General features: G+C 46.5%; 7 protein-coding genes across 7 annotated transcripts; 4 read left to right on the top strand and 3 right to left on the bottom strand.

Annotated features, from left to right (window-relative positions):
* The first annotated feature begins 907 nt into the window (after window positions 1-907).
* On the top strand, window positions 908-3,328 carry F4822DRAFT_386722 (DNA-binding domain of Mlu1-box binding protein MBP1). The gene is made up of 4 exons (XM_051456736.1): window positions 908-1,234; window positions 1,375-1,580; window positions 1,637-2,807; window positions 2,864-3,328. The coding sequence occupies exons 2-4, from the start codon at window positions 1,520-1,522 to the stop codon at window positions 2,895-2,897; spliced, it is 1,266 nt and encodes a 421-aa protein (XP_051319768.1). The 5' UTR covers window positions 908-1,234; window positions 1,375-1,519; the 3' UTR covers window positions 2,898-3,328.
* Window positions 3,329-3,581: 253 nt separating this feature from the next.
* Window positions 3,582-5,337, top strand: F4822DRAFT_386717 (putative 3-hydroxyisobutyrate dehydrogenase G6G8.5). The gene is made up of 3 exons (XM_051456735.1): window positions 3,582-4,121; window positions 4,192-4,365; window positions 4,578-5,337. Exons 1-3 carry the CDS (start codon window positions 4,014-4,016, stop codon window positions 5,295-5,297), a joined length of 1,002 nt encoding a protein of 333 aa, XP_051319767.1. The 5' UTR covers window positions 3,582-4,013; the 3' UTR covers window positions 5,298-5,337.
* A 1,073-nt stretch (window positions 5,338-6,410) lies between these two features.
* F4822DRAFT_33083 (RTA1-domain-containing protein) lies at window positions 6,411-8,070 on the top strand. Its single transcript, XM_051455644.1, has 4 exons — window positions 6,411-6,838; window positions 6,923-7,421; window positions 7,476-7,550; window positions 7,619-8,070. The coding sequence occupies exons 1-4, from the start codon at window positions 6,604-6,606 to the stop codon at window positions 7,815-7,817; spliced, it is 1,008 nt and encodes a 335-aa protein (XP_051319766.1). The 5' UTR covers window positions 6,411-6,603; the 3' UTR covers window positions 7,818-8,070.
* On the bottom strand, window positions 7,741-10,882 carry F4822DRAFT_33138 (ARM repeat-containing protein). Its single transcript, XM_051455651.1, has 3 exons — window positions 10,744-10,882; window positions 10,536-10,678; window positions 7,741-10,468 (listed from the first exon to the last, which is right to left on the bottom strand). Exons 1-3 carry the CDS (start codon window positions 10,781-10,783, stop codon window positions 8,324-8,326), a joined length of 2,328 nt encoding a protein of 775 aa, XP_051319765.1. The 5' UTR covers window positions 10,784-10,882; the 3' UTR covers window positions 7,741-8,323.
* Window positions 10,883-11,053: 171 nt separating this feature from the next.
* Window positions 11,054-12,391, bottom strand: F4822DRAFT_386710 (alpha/beta-hydrolase). The gene has a single exon (XM_051456734.1). The coding sequence runs from the start codon at window positions 12,033-12,035 to the stop codon at window positions 11,262-11,264; it is 774 nt and encodes a 257-aa protein (XP_051319764.1). The 5' UTR covers window positions 12,036-12,391; the 3' UTR covers window positions 11,054-11,261.
* A 159-nt stretch (window positions 12,392-12,550) lies between these two features.
* F4822DRAFT_33063 (uncharacterized protein) lies at window positions 12,551-13,564 on the top strand. The gene has a single exon (XM_051455641.1). It carries the CDS (start codon window positions 12,667-12,669, stop codon window positions 13,462-13,464), a length of 798 nt encoding a protein of 265 aa, XP_051319763.1. The 5' UTR covers window positions 12,551-12,666; the 3' UTR covers window positions 13,465-13,564.
* Window positions 13,565-15,318, bottom strand: F4822DRAFT_33062 (Nuf2 family protein). The gene is made up of 2 exons (XM_051455639.1): window positions 13,836-15,318; window positions 13,565-13,778 (listed from the first exon to the last, which is right to left on the bottom strand). The coding sequence occupies exons 1-2, from the start codon at window positions 15,108-15,110 to the stop codon at window positions 13,665-13,667; spliced, it is 1,389 nt and encodes a 462-aa protein (XP_051319762.1). The 5' UTR covers window positions 15,111-15,318; the 3' UTR covers window positions 13,565-13,664.
* Between the last annotated feature and the right edge of the window lie 459 nt (window positions 15,319-15,777).

The raw sequence follows: 15,777 nt of genomic DNA, 5'->3' as shown, positions 1-15,777 counted from the left end.
TTGGAAATTGGACATGTCAGTCATGCTAGACAATAAAAACGCTGCACACCCTCCTCTATCTAGTCAGGCACAACTATGCGAAGCTAGCCAGTACTGATGAGGTTTCTGTAACTCTCATACAACATGAAGACCCATAGATGTATCAATGATGGTCTAGGTGGTGTCGACCGTATCAAATGATGTTATAAACGCAAGGCACATATTCCGATATATAACTCGAACATGCATATGTGACAATAGCTTCGATTATCGATGAAACATACTACTGTTAGGCCGGTTACATAGATACCAATGAAGTGTCCATACAAAGTAACAATACTTTGTTACCTACTACTCTTACAGGTTGAATCGATATTGTCAACCCTACCAGTTTACTTATAGAGGTGGGGGAACAAAGGATATTACAGCCTTGCGGCTCCTAGACCACGGTAGATGAAGCGAACTAATAGAAAAGATACCGAGAAATCGGATACCTAGGTATTTTCATGGTATAAATTGACATCCATGTATTGTATTAACTAGAGTTGCAAGATATCCTCTTTTAATGCTGAGAATTGTGACCTACGGGGTAGGGATTAGATATGATTAGGTACATTAGTGAAATAAGTGAAATAAGATAATTATACTGTACCACTACACTGTAATCCCGCGATCCCTCTTCCGCGTTAGCGCAGCGTCAAAGTGAACTCCGTACCTCCGTACCTCATATAATTTGTACAAGTGTACCTGGAAAATAGTTTGTTGGTCCGAGCTCTTTCCGTACTACCTAGAAGAGTTTAATATCCCCTGTTCGATGCAGGCTCGTAGGCTATCTCCCATTGGACATCGGACTGTAAAAGTGGCTCCGCTAAACCCCTCGAGGTAATTCATCGATTCCCTATTTCGCGATTGCTCTCAGTGGACAAATCATTGCTGCTGACAAGCTCGATTAAGCAGCACGCGAACTCGAACGGGACCCTCTCCCCCCAGCTTTCCTCCCTTCCTCTTCGCTACCCTCCCTCCCAAGACCTTATCCTTTTCCTGACATCCCATCCGCCTCAAAAATCCGAAAGGATCTTTTTGCGCCGCGTGTCACAATTCCATCAGTCTTCTCTTCAATATTTTCGGTGGTCCAAAAAAAAGAATTTCTAGTTTCATCCATTCTTCAATTTCGCACTCAAGATCTTTGGATCTTAAGTGTACTCTTTCTTTTATTATAATCTAATCTTCCTTTTTCTAGTGAAGTTCGCATAACGTGAGTGAGATCCATCCTGGCGACCCGCCCATTCGAGACCCGTAAGCTCGCGCTCCTAATGGCGACCCGCGACATCATATCGCATCGCATCGCATTTTCGCGCGACTCGATATCGAGCAACTGCTAACCCTTACGACCAGCCGCAGTCTTTTTTTAAGTACCTTTTTAATTCCGGTCACGCTTATCGTTGGCCGTTTGTCGCTACTCCAATCAATACGAGCCTTCAGCCCAGACGTCGAACTCGGTCGCGTTTTTTCCCCCAAGAACATAAAAAAATTCTTCAAAATGTCGTACAGACACCTGCCTCAGAAACATAACCCTCTTATGACCGAGGATATACCTCCTTGTAATAAAACACTGGATCTGATGTCTATTAATTCGTGTCGCTTACTTGTTCTCTAGATCATGAGCTTGTCTCGCGCCGACGCTTGGGCCAGACCCAATTGACCGCGAAGATGGTTGCGGCAGGAACTGTAGGGGATGTTGATCCCGCGAGCTTAGGCGTCTTCGATTATGCGCACCTACGAGCTCCTTTGCCTAAGGGCATCACTTCGGGTATCTTCAAGTCGTCTCCGAACTCGTACTTCCTCATGCGTCGCAGTCAAGATGGATTCGTCTCCGCGACTGGTATGTTCAAGGCAACCTTTCCTTATGCCGATGCGCATGAAGAGGAACTAGAGCGAAGATATATCAAGTCGTTGCCGACCACGAGCCATGAAGAGACAGCTGGAAATGTTTGGATCCCACCTGAGCAAGCGTTGGCTCTTGCCGAAGAATATCGGGTTACTCCTTGGATCTGCGCTCTTTTGGACCCGGCCGATATCGCTATTACAAACCCGCCAGACAGCCCTCCTAAGCGAATCGCCGCGCCGCCGAAATTTGAGGCCGCTCTGCCAACCCAGCCTGTTCTTGCGCCGCCGACTCCGTCATCACTCCCTCGTAGCACGCGAGGTCGTCGATCAGCCAGCCCTACGAAGAAGCGAGCTATTGCCTCTCCGCGAAAACGATCAACCAAAGCTTCTACTGCTGCCGCACCTCAGTCGTCTCCCGCCGAGGTCCTTCCTGTAAAGGAGGAGGCTGAACCCCTTACAAACGGTGCTAAGACGGATGATGATACCGCATCCACTGCTGCTACCGAAGATGTATCCATCAGGACTGTTGATAAGGAGCCTACTGTTGTCTTTGCGCCGGCCGAGGAGGAACCTAAGGTACAAGTCAAGGTTGGCCAGGAGGTTGAATTCCACGGTGGTGTTGAAACGACGCAGACTGCTGTTGAACTAGAACTTCCTCTTAGTGGGGAGCCCAGTGCTGAAGAAGCCGCCCGAATGGTAGAAGAGGCGAAAGAGATGGTGAGAATCGCCGCAGCAGAAACCGCCGCGTCGTCATCTGGCTCGAGCAAGAAGGGCAAGCGAAAGGCCGACGAAATTGCTGTGGATGAAGACGAGGAAGGGGAAAAGACTGACGAAGTTCCGGAAGAACCCAGAGCCAAGAAGGTCAAGACAGAAGTACAAAAGAGAAAGGAACGTGTTCGAACCCGGGCGTTAATGGGTCTCAGTGCGACCCTCGCAGTCGGGTAAGTTTTTTTCTCTCTCGATCTCTGAACTGTGTTAAGCTAATCGTTCCCCCTAGTGCTCTCATCCCGTATGTTATGGGCGTATTTTAGGATGATATATCCTTCTTTCTCATCCTTGAGTCTTGATTATTAAACCAACTACCATCCCATAACGCTTCCCCCTTTATCATAATGAGCCCGGACGGTTTTGCTGGGTTTTGTATTCGCTGGTGAAGCTAGGTTCCTCGTCTGTCTGTTGATTTTGCACATACCCCCACAGTTGATCAGAGTCGGCTGTTCTGATTCTGATTTCCCTTAAGCTATATGAAATGGCTCATGTATACATCCGACCCATCCACCCCCTGTTAGCAAACCTCTCCTGATAATGGAGAAGTTGCTTTGCTCTACAAGTACCAAAAACTTCATAATGAAAAGAGAAAATTCATTCGTTAATTCATGCTAGTGACCTTTATAGAGTTAAATGATTACATGATTGTATGATCAGAAGTACGATGGACTACAATAAAACGGAATTGATTTAGGTCTTTTGAATGCCTATATATGCTGCTGAGAGAACAAAGGATGTTGTGATACATAAGCTCTAGCTACCTATCTTAGTGCTACCTTCTGGAATGCAGCTTCCCCTAATGCCGCCGTAATGCCCCCCCCCCCCCCCCCAACACAGTAGCAGCTAAAGGATAAGGAGCTTAGGCGGTACCTAGGTATCTTTAGGGGTCCACTGCTTTTAACTGAGTGGTCCAAGCTCTCATTTCCAATGAAGAAGAAAATTTTTCACAAACTCATTTTTATTTTTTCGTTTTGCCAATTTCACCTTTTTCAATCCCAGCAGAAAAATCGGATTTTGTCCCGAACATATAAATTCCTAATGTTTAGATTAAAGACATCTAGGAATGGCTATGGAATTGATTTACCATAATATGGATTAACATCCTTATTATAATCAAAGATCTTCCCTTTGACCCATTTGAAGGTCACTGGACCAACTTTGTGGCTCTTGGATTCTTTGGAGAGGCTTAGAACCGGCAATGGTCGGTTCTCGTAGGTCCTCGGGTAACCCCCATGTACCCCGCGACTTCTACTAGAAGGTCCTTTGGAGAGCTTGGAGAAAGTCCCAATTGATGCTTCCAGGCCACTCTTTCGCGTGTGCACCCAAATCACGAGTGATTGTTGATTCGATTGAAATACATCTTAACTACATTTTCTACAATGAGGGTTCATTCAGTTACGCGAAGCTTATATAGGGCTCAACGGCGAGCTTTCTCAGCAACGCCGCGTCGGTTAGAGAACTATGGCTTCATTGGTCTAGGTCAAATGGTATGTCACAAACTTCGAGTTTCATTCTATAAACGCACATCAAAAGCAAAACTAATGAGAATGAATATAGGGTTATCCAATGGCCAAGAACCTCCAGTCAAAACTCTCACCGAGCGACTCTATTAAACTATTCGATATCAATACTGATGCGGCAAAACGTTTAGTAAGGGAAATAGAGATAGCTCAAGTTGGCGGTGCTACTGTTGAACAGGCCCATGACGCACACGATGCAGTAAGAGAAGCGGTACGTTCGCATCCTGATATCCTTACCTACTTCCCTCTTCCTCACATGATGAGATAAATTGTTCTATCTATGATCTAAGTTGGGACCGGCTCGTCCGGTCTTCCTGTGATTATTTAAACATTTAAAGCCAATCCTCTGAAAGAAACTTCAATACAACTCTATTGTTTTGTCAACCCGATGTTGGGCCTTGAAGACTAATTGAGGCCCTACAGGATATAGTCATTACGGTGTTACCTAAACCATCTCATGTAAAAGGCGTGTTCCGCCAAATCCTATCCTCGGATTTGCCCAGGAAAGACAGGCTATATATCGATTGCTCGACGATAGACCCCTCTTCATCCCGAGAAGTCGCCAGATGGGTTGTGGAAGGTAATCAAGGCCAATTTGTCGATGCCCCGATGTCAGGCGGAGTCGTAGGTGCTACTGCAGGTACACTAACTTTCATGTTGGGTTCTCCCGATAGTTTGGTACCAAAACTAGAGCCTCCATTATTACGAATGGGGAAGCGAGTGTTACATTGCGGCGCTCAAGGCAATGGGCTTAGCGCCAAGTTGGCCAACAACTACCTTCTCGCGATAAATAACATCGCAACAGCCGAGGCGATGAACCTTGGTATCAGATGGGGACTCGATCCCAAAACGTTAGCCAATGTCATCAATGTTAGCACTGGTAAATGCTGGCCGAGTGAAATCAACAACCCCGTGAAAGGGGTGGTTGAGGGTGCACCGGCTAGCCGTGACTATTCTGGTGGATTTGGTATCAGTCTGATGAAGAAAGATCTGGAACTTGCCATTGTAGCTGCAAATGATGCTGATGCTAAATTGGAACTTGGCGATCGAGCGAAAGAGGTCTATGAAAAGGCAGTACAGACATCGACATGTAAAGGGAGAGACTTTTCTGTCATATATAGATTCCTTGGTGGTAAGGAATAAAATTAATCCAATTCGATGATACCATCCCATCTTATCCGATTTATTTACAATTTAGTGACATATTGGTAGAATTCGTAACTATTCTGATCTATCATTCTATGATTGATTTAAGTATGATATCAATCGACACATATGATCATTAGTATCCAGGCAGTTACAAACTAACGAATGATGTGCTGCTTCCGAATCCCAAGATCGGATGGCGGCCGGAGATGCAGGCTAAGGCCGTAGCGTCCCGGATGCTGCCTCTTCCGCCTGAAATATGGATCCTTTCTAATCTCCTGGTTCCAATCTTTTTCATCTTTTAGCATCATGAGGGTTGAACGCTTCCAAATTCTAGTCATGTTCGTATCCGTTCAGAACTAGACTGACTGGCTATTTGGCCACTTAGCTATTCTTCTCGTCCCATTCAGACAAACATCTATCATGATTAACTGTATACTTGGTCATATTCAAGTGAATACTCGGGCGGATAAGTTCTCTGATATACCCTGAGGGGTGTGCCTAACTCGGTAGGTGAAATACCCTATCGAACTACCTAAACGATCACTCAGCCCATGCGCCAAGAACTAACACCCCCCATTAGATTACACCTAGATGATGGCGAAATATTAAATAGCTGAGGAGCGGGATGATGTTTCGTTTCCTCGGTTGGCGTACCGAGCTGGGCATCGGCGTTCTAGAAGCCCACTTAGAGCCTTGTCAGATCGCTAAGCGACTCGGCTTGCTGTGGGCTCTGCTGGCCCTGCTGGCCTAGGCTATCTCGTCTTTTACCCTTTGTAGTAACCTCCTCGTCGGTAGCGTATATTCGGTCAGGTTCCGCAACGGTCAATCTCCCCGTATTCGCCATCCATTTCGCAGCACCCACGTTCTTTTGTTCCCACCCACACAAGATCATACCGAGATATATGGATGGCATGATGGAGAACCGATCGCTGGATATTTCTTATATACTTTTAGTCCATTAATTTCATTGCGGCTCCCATATTTTCTGTAAATTTATCATTCAACTGCTAATTCGCTTACTAACGTCGTATTCTTTTTTTACTCTCTTTTTAATATATCCTATTTACGACTCGTTGTTATAACCGCTCTCTAAGATTTTGCTTACATTTATTTATTTCTGCCCCTCCATTTGCGATAGAGTTATTGTAACGTCGATATATAAGCGCTTACTCTCGAGGGCGCGAACCCTTATAAAGCGAAGCCCTTAATCGGATCGACATTAGATATCTAGACTTTATTACTAGAAGAGAAAAAGAAGGGGGAAAAGAGAAAGGAAATCTAGTAAAAGAACTTCGACAAGATGTCGAATTCCACGGGTCAACCGCAACATATATCATTCAAGCACTGCACAGAAGTCGGCCCTCTGTGTCCAGTCGAAGCAACAGTACTCGGGTACTACCCGAACCTCGGCGTCAACGCCTTCCTCGCCGCCGCCTTCGGCCTGTGCGTCATCGGCCTAGTCGTCACCGGAATTTGGAAGAGGACTTGGGGATACTCGGCTGCGCTCACAGCTGGATGCATTCTGGAATTCGCTGGTATGTTTTTGCTCTGCATGCGTTCGATATGCGCAATGCAATTTTCTACAAACTGGTTATAATTATACTAATAACCATAACCAGGCTACGTAGCCCGCGTCCTCCTGCACGCGAACCCCTGGAACTCCAGCGCCTTCCAGACCCAAATCTGCGCCATCATCCTCGCGCCGACGCTGATATGCATATCCATCTACCTCACCCTAAAACACATAACCCTCTCCCTCAACCCCTCCCTCTCAAGACTGCGCCCACGTCTGTACCCCCTGATCTTCGTCCCCGCCGACGTGTCATGCTTAATCCTGCAAGCTATCGGTGGTAGTCTAGCCGCCTCCGCCGGGTATGATAACCCGAATTTACTGCTAAGTGGAGACCGCGTGATTATCGCTGGTATCGCGTTACAATCCGCGGTTCTTGGGTTCTTTGGTGTGATGTGTGTGGATTATTGGTTGAGAATTAGGAAGTGGGTTAAAGGCGGACAGGCTGATGCGCAGGCACTGGCTACTTGGAATGATCGCAGGTTTAGAATGTTTGTGTACGCTGTTGCGGGCGCGTATGCGGGGATTTTGATTCGGTGTATTTACCGGTGAGTACCGACTTACTAACTTGGGGATGGATGTGTACTAATGCGCGACGATAGTATTGCGGAGATGGCGGGTGGTTGGGGAAACCCGATTATGCAGGATGAGCCGAGTTTTGTCGTGCTTGAGGGATTGTAAGTCATCTCTCTTCTGCCACTTAGGAGTGAAGATATAAGAGACCAAACAACTAACAATTTATCAGCTGCATCGTCATCCCAGTTATCCTCCTAACATTCTTCCCACCGGGCTTCTTATTCCCCGCGATGGCTCAGCGCGAGGCCCAGCGCTTCCGACGAAAGAAGGGTTCGGTAGCAACTGAGAAGACGAACTCCGACGAGCCTATCGTATCGGGCGATGAGGCTGGACAGACAGAGCGGAAGACGGAGGCTCTGAGCGTATAGAATTTCATTAGATCCTTGTGTTGAGAGCTTTTCTTTTGAGCAGGTCAAGAATTAGCATTGGACTAGCGGTTTATATTTGCTTTACTTCTCTATAAGATATTGCCTGGTAGACATATATACATAGATGCTATAGCGATGTTTACGATCATAGACTTGAGTACCCCCCATTGATAGATGAATGAGTTATCCTTGCTTTAAACAGCCTATATTCCCATGGAAATAGGATGCACAAGCCTCAATTATGGCCTCACAATTATTTCTTCGATGACATCTCGCATGTTGGTAATTTTTTCAATTATCGATCATTTCTAACCTCGCTTTTTACCTAGATAGACATAGCAAGATAGCAAGAAACAAAAGCTCTAGATAGCGATGCTTCTAATAGCCGATTCCATGTAGATATGCAGTAGATCCCAATGCACCTGTCCCGGTACAATTCTAACTTCAGCATGCCTTCGCACAGTATGCAAAAATTAGAAAGGAAAACTCCTAACAATGGCTTGGGATTAACGATTCAAAAATCCCTCTAGCTCAGCTTTCTCATCATCTGACTCTTGGTCACTGTCATCTTCATCGTCCTCTTCTTCCTCTTCGGACTCCTCTTCTAATTCTTCTTCCTCTTCGCTCTCCTCTTCCCCTTCCTCATCTTCAGCAAGCCAATCATCCAAAGTCTTGGCCCCTGTGCCAGCCGCTGCCGAGGAAGATAACCCATTGCTCCTACTTCCTTGTGATGACGGCGTAGCATCCCCTAGAATACGTGCCGCGGGTATGGTTCGCTTCTCCTCACCGTACTCATTTCGGACTCCGTCCTGGTTGCGCAATTTCGGGTCTGGCTCAGCGCCCTCTGCCACCCAATCTGGGAGCGGCTCATACCCGCGAAGGCCATGTACGCCCATACCTCCACCAGCAGAAAGCACTAGAGCTGAGGAGCCTAGTGCTAGCCCTTTCCGCGTTTCCGACGGGCTCGGCGCTTGAGGTGCAGGTTTTGGTGCGAGTAGTGTTAAGGTAGCGAGTTGGGGCACACTTAATAACGCTTTGTACAACCGCGTACGATCTCGTAGGTCGTATGACGTATCGTAGCGGACGAGTAGAATGACATAATTCCATAGACGGGCTATAGGATGGTCTTCCGAATTCGGGGGAGGTTGATCTTGGCTTTCCTCCCCCAATTTCTGCGTCTCCTCGGTTGTCCGGTTGATGTGATGCAAATAGACCTTAGCAGCGAGAAGGACAATCTGCCTCTTGGCGATCTCAGACTCATCCGCAAATTCCTTTAATAGTATGCGTAATACATCGGCCGCGATATTATCCTCTCCATTCAAGCCAGAAAATTCACCGACGAGCCATATGATCGTTGCGCGCGCCTGTGGATCTGTTGCTGAATCAAGGTTCTTCGCTAATCGCACAACGGTGCCCACGTGCGCTTGGGGATCCTGCTGAATGAGGTGTCGGATCACGGTTAGGGATTCAGCCGCTAGTGTACCGTCGAGACTCGTTATTTGCCCTAACAACAGTCGCATGCACCGTGGTGCGGTTGCTGGATCTGCCTGCGCGCAGCGACCAATGGCCCGTACTGCCTCACGAACGAGTGACTTATTCGTCCCGCGGGAAAAGTGTTCGAGCTCATTTAGAATGAGGCTCTTCGTCTGTAGCGGACTGTGGGGGAAAATTAATGCAAGTACCTCAAGCTTCAGTTCCCATACCGGGGCGGTGTCAGTAGCGCGGACGAGGAAGTGAGAAGCGTGCTTGACGAATGTCTCCGGGTGTAAAAGACAGACGGATACTATGTTGTAAAGAGCGACCTGCTGGATGTCCTGTGCTCCCCTTAGGAGAGCAACTAAGGGTCCAGCAGCTGCCTTCGTATATTCGGGAGTGCCGATGTCCGCATAACAGCGTGCCACAGCCACTACTACCCCGGAATTCCTGCTCTGTAGAAGTGGTCTTATCCCGTTTAGTAGCAGAACAAGATCCGGGTCAAGTATGACCACTTGTTCTCCTTCTGATGCGGGATCTGATGCACCTTCGCCGTAGAAATCTTGAAGATCGGCTGATTTGTCTTTAGCCTTGGCGCTTTTCGTCCGTCTCGGAAAGCATTTTCGCGCGTATATAGACATCATCCTTAACATCGCAAGTTGACTCCATTCGTCCATATCGACAATCTTTTTGACAAGACTCCTGTAGTGTTTATGTATCAACTCCACTTTGTCTGGGCATATTTCCATATATGCGCTGACTGCAGCGCCCGCGACGAAGTACTGCTTGTCGCCTAGGAGGGTCGTCAGGTATTCTAATAATTGTGGTAAAGTGCTCGGTTCCAGGCGGTAGCATTTAGGTATAGCGAGAGCGGCAGCTTTTCGGACGTGAGGAGACATATCGACCACACCCTTTTTGATAGCCAACGAAACAATTTGACTGATAACTGGGACTCGGATTCCAGACATCGTTCGTAGTGCGAGCGCTCGTACTTGGGGGTTCGAATCGGATAATGATTTTTGAATGGTATTAATGGATAGGAGAGCCATATCGGGTTCTTGCTCGGCATGGTGTATTAGGTATATGTATACGAGTTTCTTGATTTCGATATTTGGTGATGCGACATTCTTAACAACGGAAGAGAAGAATGGTAACGTCCTCTGTTGGCGGTACATCATCTGATTAAGTAGGATCGATCAGTTGGGAGAACTCTAGTAGTCGACAAGGGAAATATGGTATTCGTACAGAAATAACTCGCCGTAATCCGTCAAGAACCTCACGATCATTTCGGCTATCTAGGAGTTTCTTCACTTGTTCTGTAGGTAGGGATCGTGTGGTACTACGAGAGCTCCGAGCAGCTTGGGCCGCATCGAGAGTGAGCTCCCGAGCTATGAAAAAAGCGAAGTTAGTGTCTGTCATATGTATTATGATATACAGAAATGGCCTGCCTTACCGCTCTCGAGGAGATTAGATATTCGAGAGATAGACTCCATAGTGTAGTTAAGGACGCGCAGCCAGCTCGTAGGCTGTTGCGTTGGTCGCGTGGTATTAGGTCTATTAAAGTGTATGTAACTTATTTAAATGGGTGCGTGACGTCGCTGGTGGGAGAAAGTCGGAACATTGAATGACTTATTGAGCTTCTAAGGTTTCGGCGGGGTCTTCCCGTTACTACTATTTATGGTTTTGATACATGATACAATAGTGCTTAGTATCATAATCAAGGTTTCATAGTCGCTTAGCAGCATATTATCGCTGACATAATATGATTATGTAATCATTTCTTTAGATTCAGTTCAGCTCATGCTATTCTTTCCCTCCTTCCTCTTTGTTTCAGACATCAATCCTCGCCTTTGAGGGAAAATAACATTGTTCCTCTTCCCCATAGCCTCAGGAGTCGATTGATTCGCGTTTTGAGACTATTTCTCCTTTTATGAACAGATATGAAGTGAAAAACGATATTCCAACACGACATTAATCAGATTTCGACGCCTTAACAACAATGTCGGCCACTTCCTTTGGATGTTTCACATATGCTGAATGGGCACAGTTCTCGAAAACCACAACGTTCAGAGGAATGCCAGCCTCCTTCGTGTTGCCAATGCAAATATCCTGGTACAACGCAGGCATACATCGATCCTCTGGTGTATAAACATAAGTGCTTGGAATATCTCTCCATGCTTCGTATGTTACCTCGCCCTTCACGGCCGAGAAGTTTTGTATTTGGAGGAGACTTTTCTGCTCCTCCTGGTCTGCGGGATCGAGGTCATGATACATCGCCCAAATAGGATTGCCAAGGAACCAGGTGCCATCCTCCTCGAAGGTAATATGTGGTCTAACTTCTTCCATTATTCCCGATTTCTCAACCACCTTCCAGACGCTCTGACCTTTCGCCAAAAGATACGCAGAAAGGTATAGCAAATGTACGACTCCACCAGGAAGGTTCTTCGCTTGACGGTCCTTTACAGCAAGTCCCCCAACTGCGTTGGTACCCACCGAGCCACCGTAGGAGTGCATCAACATAAAAACCTCTTTGCTATCTTGGACAAGTGGTTCTACAATCGCTCGCACAGCAGCCACGTCGGCCTCAAAAGACGAATTTGGGGGTCGAATCCCATTATTAGTTGGTAAGGCCGGGATACGAACGTCGAAAGATTTGGCTTTCAAAACATCGACTAGTTTTCGATACGCCGCAGGTACAGTCCATGCACCAGGTACAATGACAACGGTAGGTCTCTCTGCTGCCATATCGATAGTTAGAATAGAGTGAAAGTGTGCAGCAGGCGAACTTTCTCTCAACCGGGTAACAGTCACCAGTCACAGGTATTTATCATTGGGTCATTGTCCGCTCATGCTTAAATAGTATACTAAATCGCCTCATACTGCCAGGTTTGGACCATGTTCACTCGATGTAGCGACTTCAGCTCTACCATTAAAGGATGTAGATCCGTTTCAATGACCCTGGGCGACTTGTTTTACTAGTTACTGATAGACTAGCATACGCTGGGTAGCTTTTAGTGTCTGTAGATTCCGTAGGACTGCTTCATAGACTTATTGACGACTGCGGAGTGGCTATAAAGCAATGAAAATACGATGAACGCGCTACAAGTATGCATTTAGAAGAGATTAAGGCACCCGCTACCGTAGGTATAAGGGCTTTCTTTATTAAAGCGTAATATATGCCAAGAACGAGATGTCATGATTACCTAATATCTGTTTTAAGCGTCAAAGGCTAAAGCTGCCCACGTACCATTCTTAAAACCTTCAAGCTCAATTCAATTTCAATATGCCAAAGTTGGGCGAATGATTATTTTAAAAATTTATTGGGTATATATCCGTCCCATGTCCTAGCGATGGGTATGATGAAGTCGCAATATTCATGTCTTCGGCACCCTTCCTATTCCTCTCTCCAGCATTGCCCTCTGAGCTTCTCACTTATATCCTGAACCACCATGCTCACCCCACTACGCTTATTATATGTTCGTCTCGGCTAGACTTTCTAACTGCCCTTGCCGACGATGTACACCAAGAAACTGTCCCTGCGGAGGACATAATTCCAGCTGAGCAATACACGGAAAGTGGTTCGCCCGTCGATGCGCAAGATACTCATGATGTCATTCAAGAGGAAATCCAAATCAAGCAACAGCATCGGCTGCTGTCGTCTCCACTATACCAAGTAGCTACGTCGCGGCACATCCGCGTCATCTACATCCCTACAGTCACGCACTTACGCGCCTACTTATCCGTCTTTTCTCCCGATGATTCTAGGATCCCACAACCGCCAGCCAGTTTCAACCCCCCGGGAAATTACTCGCCGCGCATAATCTTATACGGGTTCCTGGATATCCATCGAGACACTAGTGAATGGAGTGCGCAGGGTCTTGGCAATTCTGCTGCTACGTTGGTAGAACTAGGCCATCGATTGTCATGGCAGACGATTATTATCGAGCCCCAAAGACACAATTCTTTATCCTCATTCGAGGACATACTAAAGGAAGCTGTTCCCTTTCTAAGCGGTGGTGGCCGCAAATTAGGCCCCGATCCGGAGGAAGGTGGGTGGACCGGCCGGACTGTAGAAGTGGGAAGAGTTATGAGAAGATGGTTCCGCTTTCAGCGTGGATTATGGGATACAACTTCCGAAGAGGATAAAGAGGAAACCCATGATATGAAAGCGTAAAGAATATGATCTTTTGGATGGTCAAAACGCAAATTATGATCATCATCATCATAATAATAATAATAGCAAAACCTATGTATGGGATGCCAGATATATGCCTGATCCTAATCTTGGTCAATCTTGAACACCTCAACGCCTCCCGTGGTATCTTGAAATAGCCTCATAATGCATACATCGAAAAGATAGACAGGATGGAATAATTAGATGGCCTGTTCCATCTCTGTAATGTACAGCTTGATGTGCGACTCCATCTTTAGGTACTCATCGTAGGCGCTGTGGACCTCGTTCTCAATGTTCTCCTTGAGATCCAGCATCTAGTCCATTGTTAGTAGTCATTCGAAGTAATGAGTAAATATTTCGAATATGCATACCTTTTTCTCAGTTTGTTCAATTCGGACTCTTCGTCTCTCAATTTCTGTCCCTTTTGCTGATCGTTCTTCCGTCAACTTCTTGTGTAGCGCTCGAAGCTCCTCCATCTTTTCCTTGGCTTCCTGGGCTTTTTCACGGCTTTGATCGCGAAGCTTTTCCGTACGCTCATTCCATTTGCTTAATTGCCTTTGCAGCAATGCTTCTGTTCTCTCCACTTCCTTGACGTTATTGCCACGTTCTGATAATGCATCTCGTTGTCTGGCGTTTCTAGCATTCTCCTCTTCTTCCTTGGATAATTCCGAGGCGATCTCGTCGAGGAGTTTAATGCACGATGCTACATCGGTTGCTACGACCCCGAATGAATCTGTTGACGTTTGGAGTGCTCTTGCTCGTCGGTCGAGTGAATCTATATGTGCCTTATCCCCATTGAGAGTATTGTTGAGTTCCGTGAGGCTTGTCTGTAGTGCTTGAGGGCTCTGTAGAGTATATGGTCGTAACTTGGCGCTTTCTTGCTTAAGCATCATCTTATCAGCGGTCTTTTGCTCGAGTCTTTGCGCTAGTTGTCCCTTCTTTTCTTTGGCTTCTTCCAATCGCATTGCGACCTTCTCTTGGTTCCTTCGAAGCTCCAATAGAGTCTTCTTCAACTCCTCGTTGCGCTCTGTCTTCTCGCGTACTTGTGCTTCCATCATACCGCGGTTGTGTTTCATCTCTTCTAGCCTTTCTTCCATAACCCTATTCTCGCCATCTAGTGTTTCGATACGCGCTTTAGTCTGCTCGGCTCTGTTAAAATGTTCGTCGATAATATTTGTTTGGCTCTCACGGAATCGGACGAAGTTAATTAGATAACTGAAGATCTTGACAAGTCGCGGGTGCGTGGGCTTGTATAGATCGGTAAAGCTAAAGTCGGTGATACCGCATTCGAGGAGCAATTTGCGCAGCGATACGTAGAATCCTAGAAGGTCCCGCGTGTCGGGGGGTACAATATCGGCAAACTCGCCGCAAACATCTTCAGCAGCGGCGCTCATGGCAGGATGAACGGTCTCGCGCGTCGCATTCAATAATAATTCGGCGAACCACTCGAAGATCATTTGGACCTGTAGAGGATTCGGCTTCTGTAGGTCGGCAACGGTAAATGGGATGCCGATGTCTGTTATGCATCCGACAATCTCTCTATCCGGTAACCGCATGAAGGCGTCCGCTTCTTCCTCCTTCTTGCGGGTGCGCCCCGACTGCGTTTGCGACGGCGGAATTATCGACATTCGCGGGTTGTACGCCATAATTACGGTATTTGAGTATTCGTGGTCGTCTCTAGGTACGTAAGCTTTGTGGAGTTCGTATCGTTCTTGATCGTAAAGAGCTTCAGTGCGGAGTCGGAGATATTATTTCGAGAATCTGTTCCAGGTCGTCAATCGGTTGGGTTGAATATAGTGGACCATAAGGCTAAGAGTAAAAAGAATAAAGAGCCTGGAGATGTTTTGATATGGTTGCTATGTGGGTCTGGTAAACAATAGATTATATCAGCTATGGAATCAATTCTAATTGGCCTGATTAATTCTTAGTTAAAAATGCCATGCACACTCCAATTTAGCGACCTGCCCCTCCTTCTACAGGCAGGCTAGTACCTGTAATTATGTAGCTTCAACCTTATGATTCTACGGAATCCATGGATAAATCTTGAATGTTAAGGTTAGGTTAACCTTGTATTCTACTCTTCTTAAAACGTGCCGAGCCACTAATCTGCAAGTCTACTATCTCAATCATACATGTATTGCTGGAGTACATGCCACTTCGCTATTTCTAATGGACTCAACGACAAACGATTGCTAGATCGTCGACAACATTTCTTCGTCAGTCGACACCCTGGTGGTCGGGATAGAGATCCGCGTGGCGATGTCATCATTTATTATGCGCTATGACAGGTTCCAAATGATCTTCCATCGGAAA

The sequence above is a fragment of the Hypoxylon trugodes genome, assembly GCF_022578975.1.
Source record: "Hypoxylon trugodes strain CBS 135444 unplaced genomic scaffold F4822scaffold_1, whole genome shotgun sequence".
Taxonomy (NCBI): Eukaryota; Fungi; Ascomycota; class Sordariomycetes; order Xylariales; family Hypoxylaceae; genus Hypoxylon; species Hypoxylon trugodes.
The sequence above is the reverse complement of the archived record's forward strand: the minus strand, read 5'-3'. Positions and strand labels throughout refer to the sequence as shown.

Coding starts and splice junctions, on each gene's coding strand:
- F4822DRAFT_386722 (XM_051456736.1), top strand. CDS start 1,520: ATGTCGTACAGACACCTGCCTCAGAAACATAACCCTCTTATGACCGAG. Junction 1,581..1,636: donor GACCGAGGATATACCTCCTT/GTAATAAAACAC, acceptor CTTGTTCTCTAG/ATCATGAGCTTGTCTCGCGC. Junction 2,808..2,863: donor AGTGCGACCCTCGCAGTCGG/GTAAGTTTTTTT, acceptor CGTTCCCCCTAG/TGCTCTCATCCCGTATGTTA.
- F4822DRAFT_386717 (XM_051456735.1), top strand. CDS start 4,014: ATGAGGGTTCATTCAGTTACGCGAAGCTTATATAGGGCTCAACGGCGA. Junction 4,122..4,191: donor TCATTGGTCTAGGTCAAATG/GTATGTCACAAA, acceptor GAATGAATATAG/GGTTATCCAATGGCCAAGAA. Junction 4,366..4,577: donor ACGATGCAGTAAGAGAAGCG/GTACGTTCGCAT, acceptor GAGGCCCTACAG/GATATAGTCATTACGGTGTT.
- F4822DRAFT_33083 (XM_051455644.1), top strand. CDS start 6,604: ATGTCGAATTCCACGGGTCAACCGCAACATATATCATTCAAGCACTGC. Junction 6,839..6,922: donor ATGCATTCTGGAATTCGCTG/GTATGTTTTTGC, acceptor AACCATAACCAG/GCTACGTAGCCCGCGTCCTC. Junction 7,422..7,475: donor TTGATTCGGTGTATTTACCG/GTGAGTACCGAC, acceptor GCGCGACGATAG/TATTGCGGAGATGGCGGGTG.
- F4822DRAFT_33138 (XM_051455651.1), bottom strand. CDS start 10,783: ATGGAGTCTATCTCTCGAATATCTAATCTCCTCGAGAGCG. Junction 10,679..10,743: donor ATCTAATCTCCTCGAGAGCG/GTAAGGCAGGCC, acceptor CTTTTTTCATAG/CTCGGGAGCTCACTCTCGAT. Junction 10,469..10,535: donor GATTACGGCGAGTTATTTCT/GTACGAATACCA, acceptor CTACTTAATCAG/ATGATGTACCGCCAACAGAG.
- F4822DRAFT_386710 (XM_051456734.1), bottom strand. CDS start 12,035: ATGGCAGCAGAGAGACCTACCGTTGTCATTGTACCTGGTGCATGGACT.
- F4822DRAFT_33063 (XM_051455641.1), top strand. CDS start 12,667: ATGTCTTCGGCACCCTTCCTATTCCTCTCTCCAGCATTGCCCTCTGAG.
- F4822DRAFT_33062 (XM_051455639.1), bottom strand. CDS start 15,110: ATGGCGTACAACCCGCGAATGTCGATAATTCCGCCGTCGCAAACGCAG. Junction 13,779..13,835: donor TTGAACAAACTGAGAAAAAG/GTATGCATATTC, acceptor ACAATGGACTAG/ATGCTGGATCTCAAGGAGAA.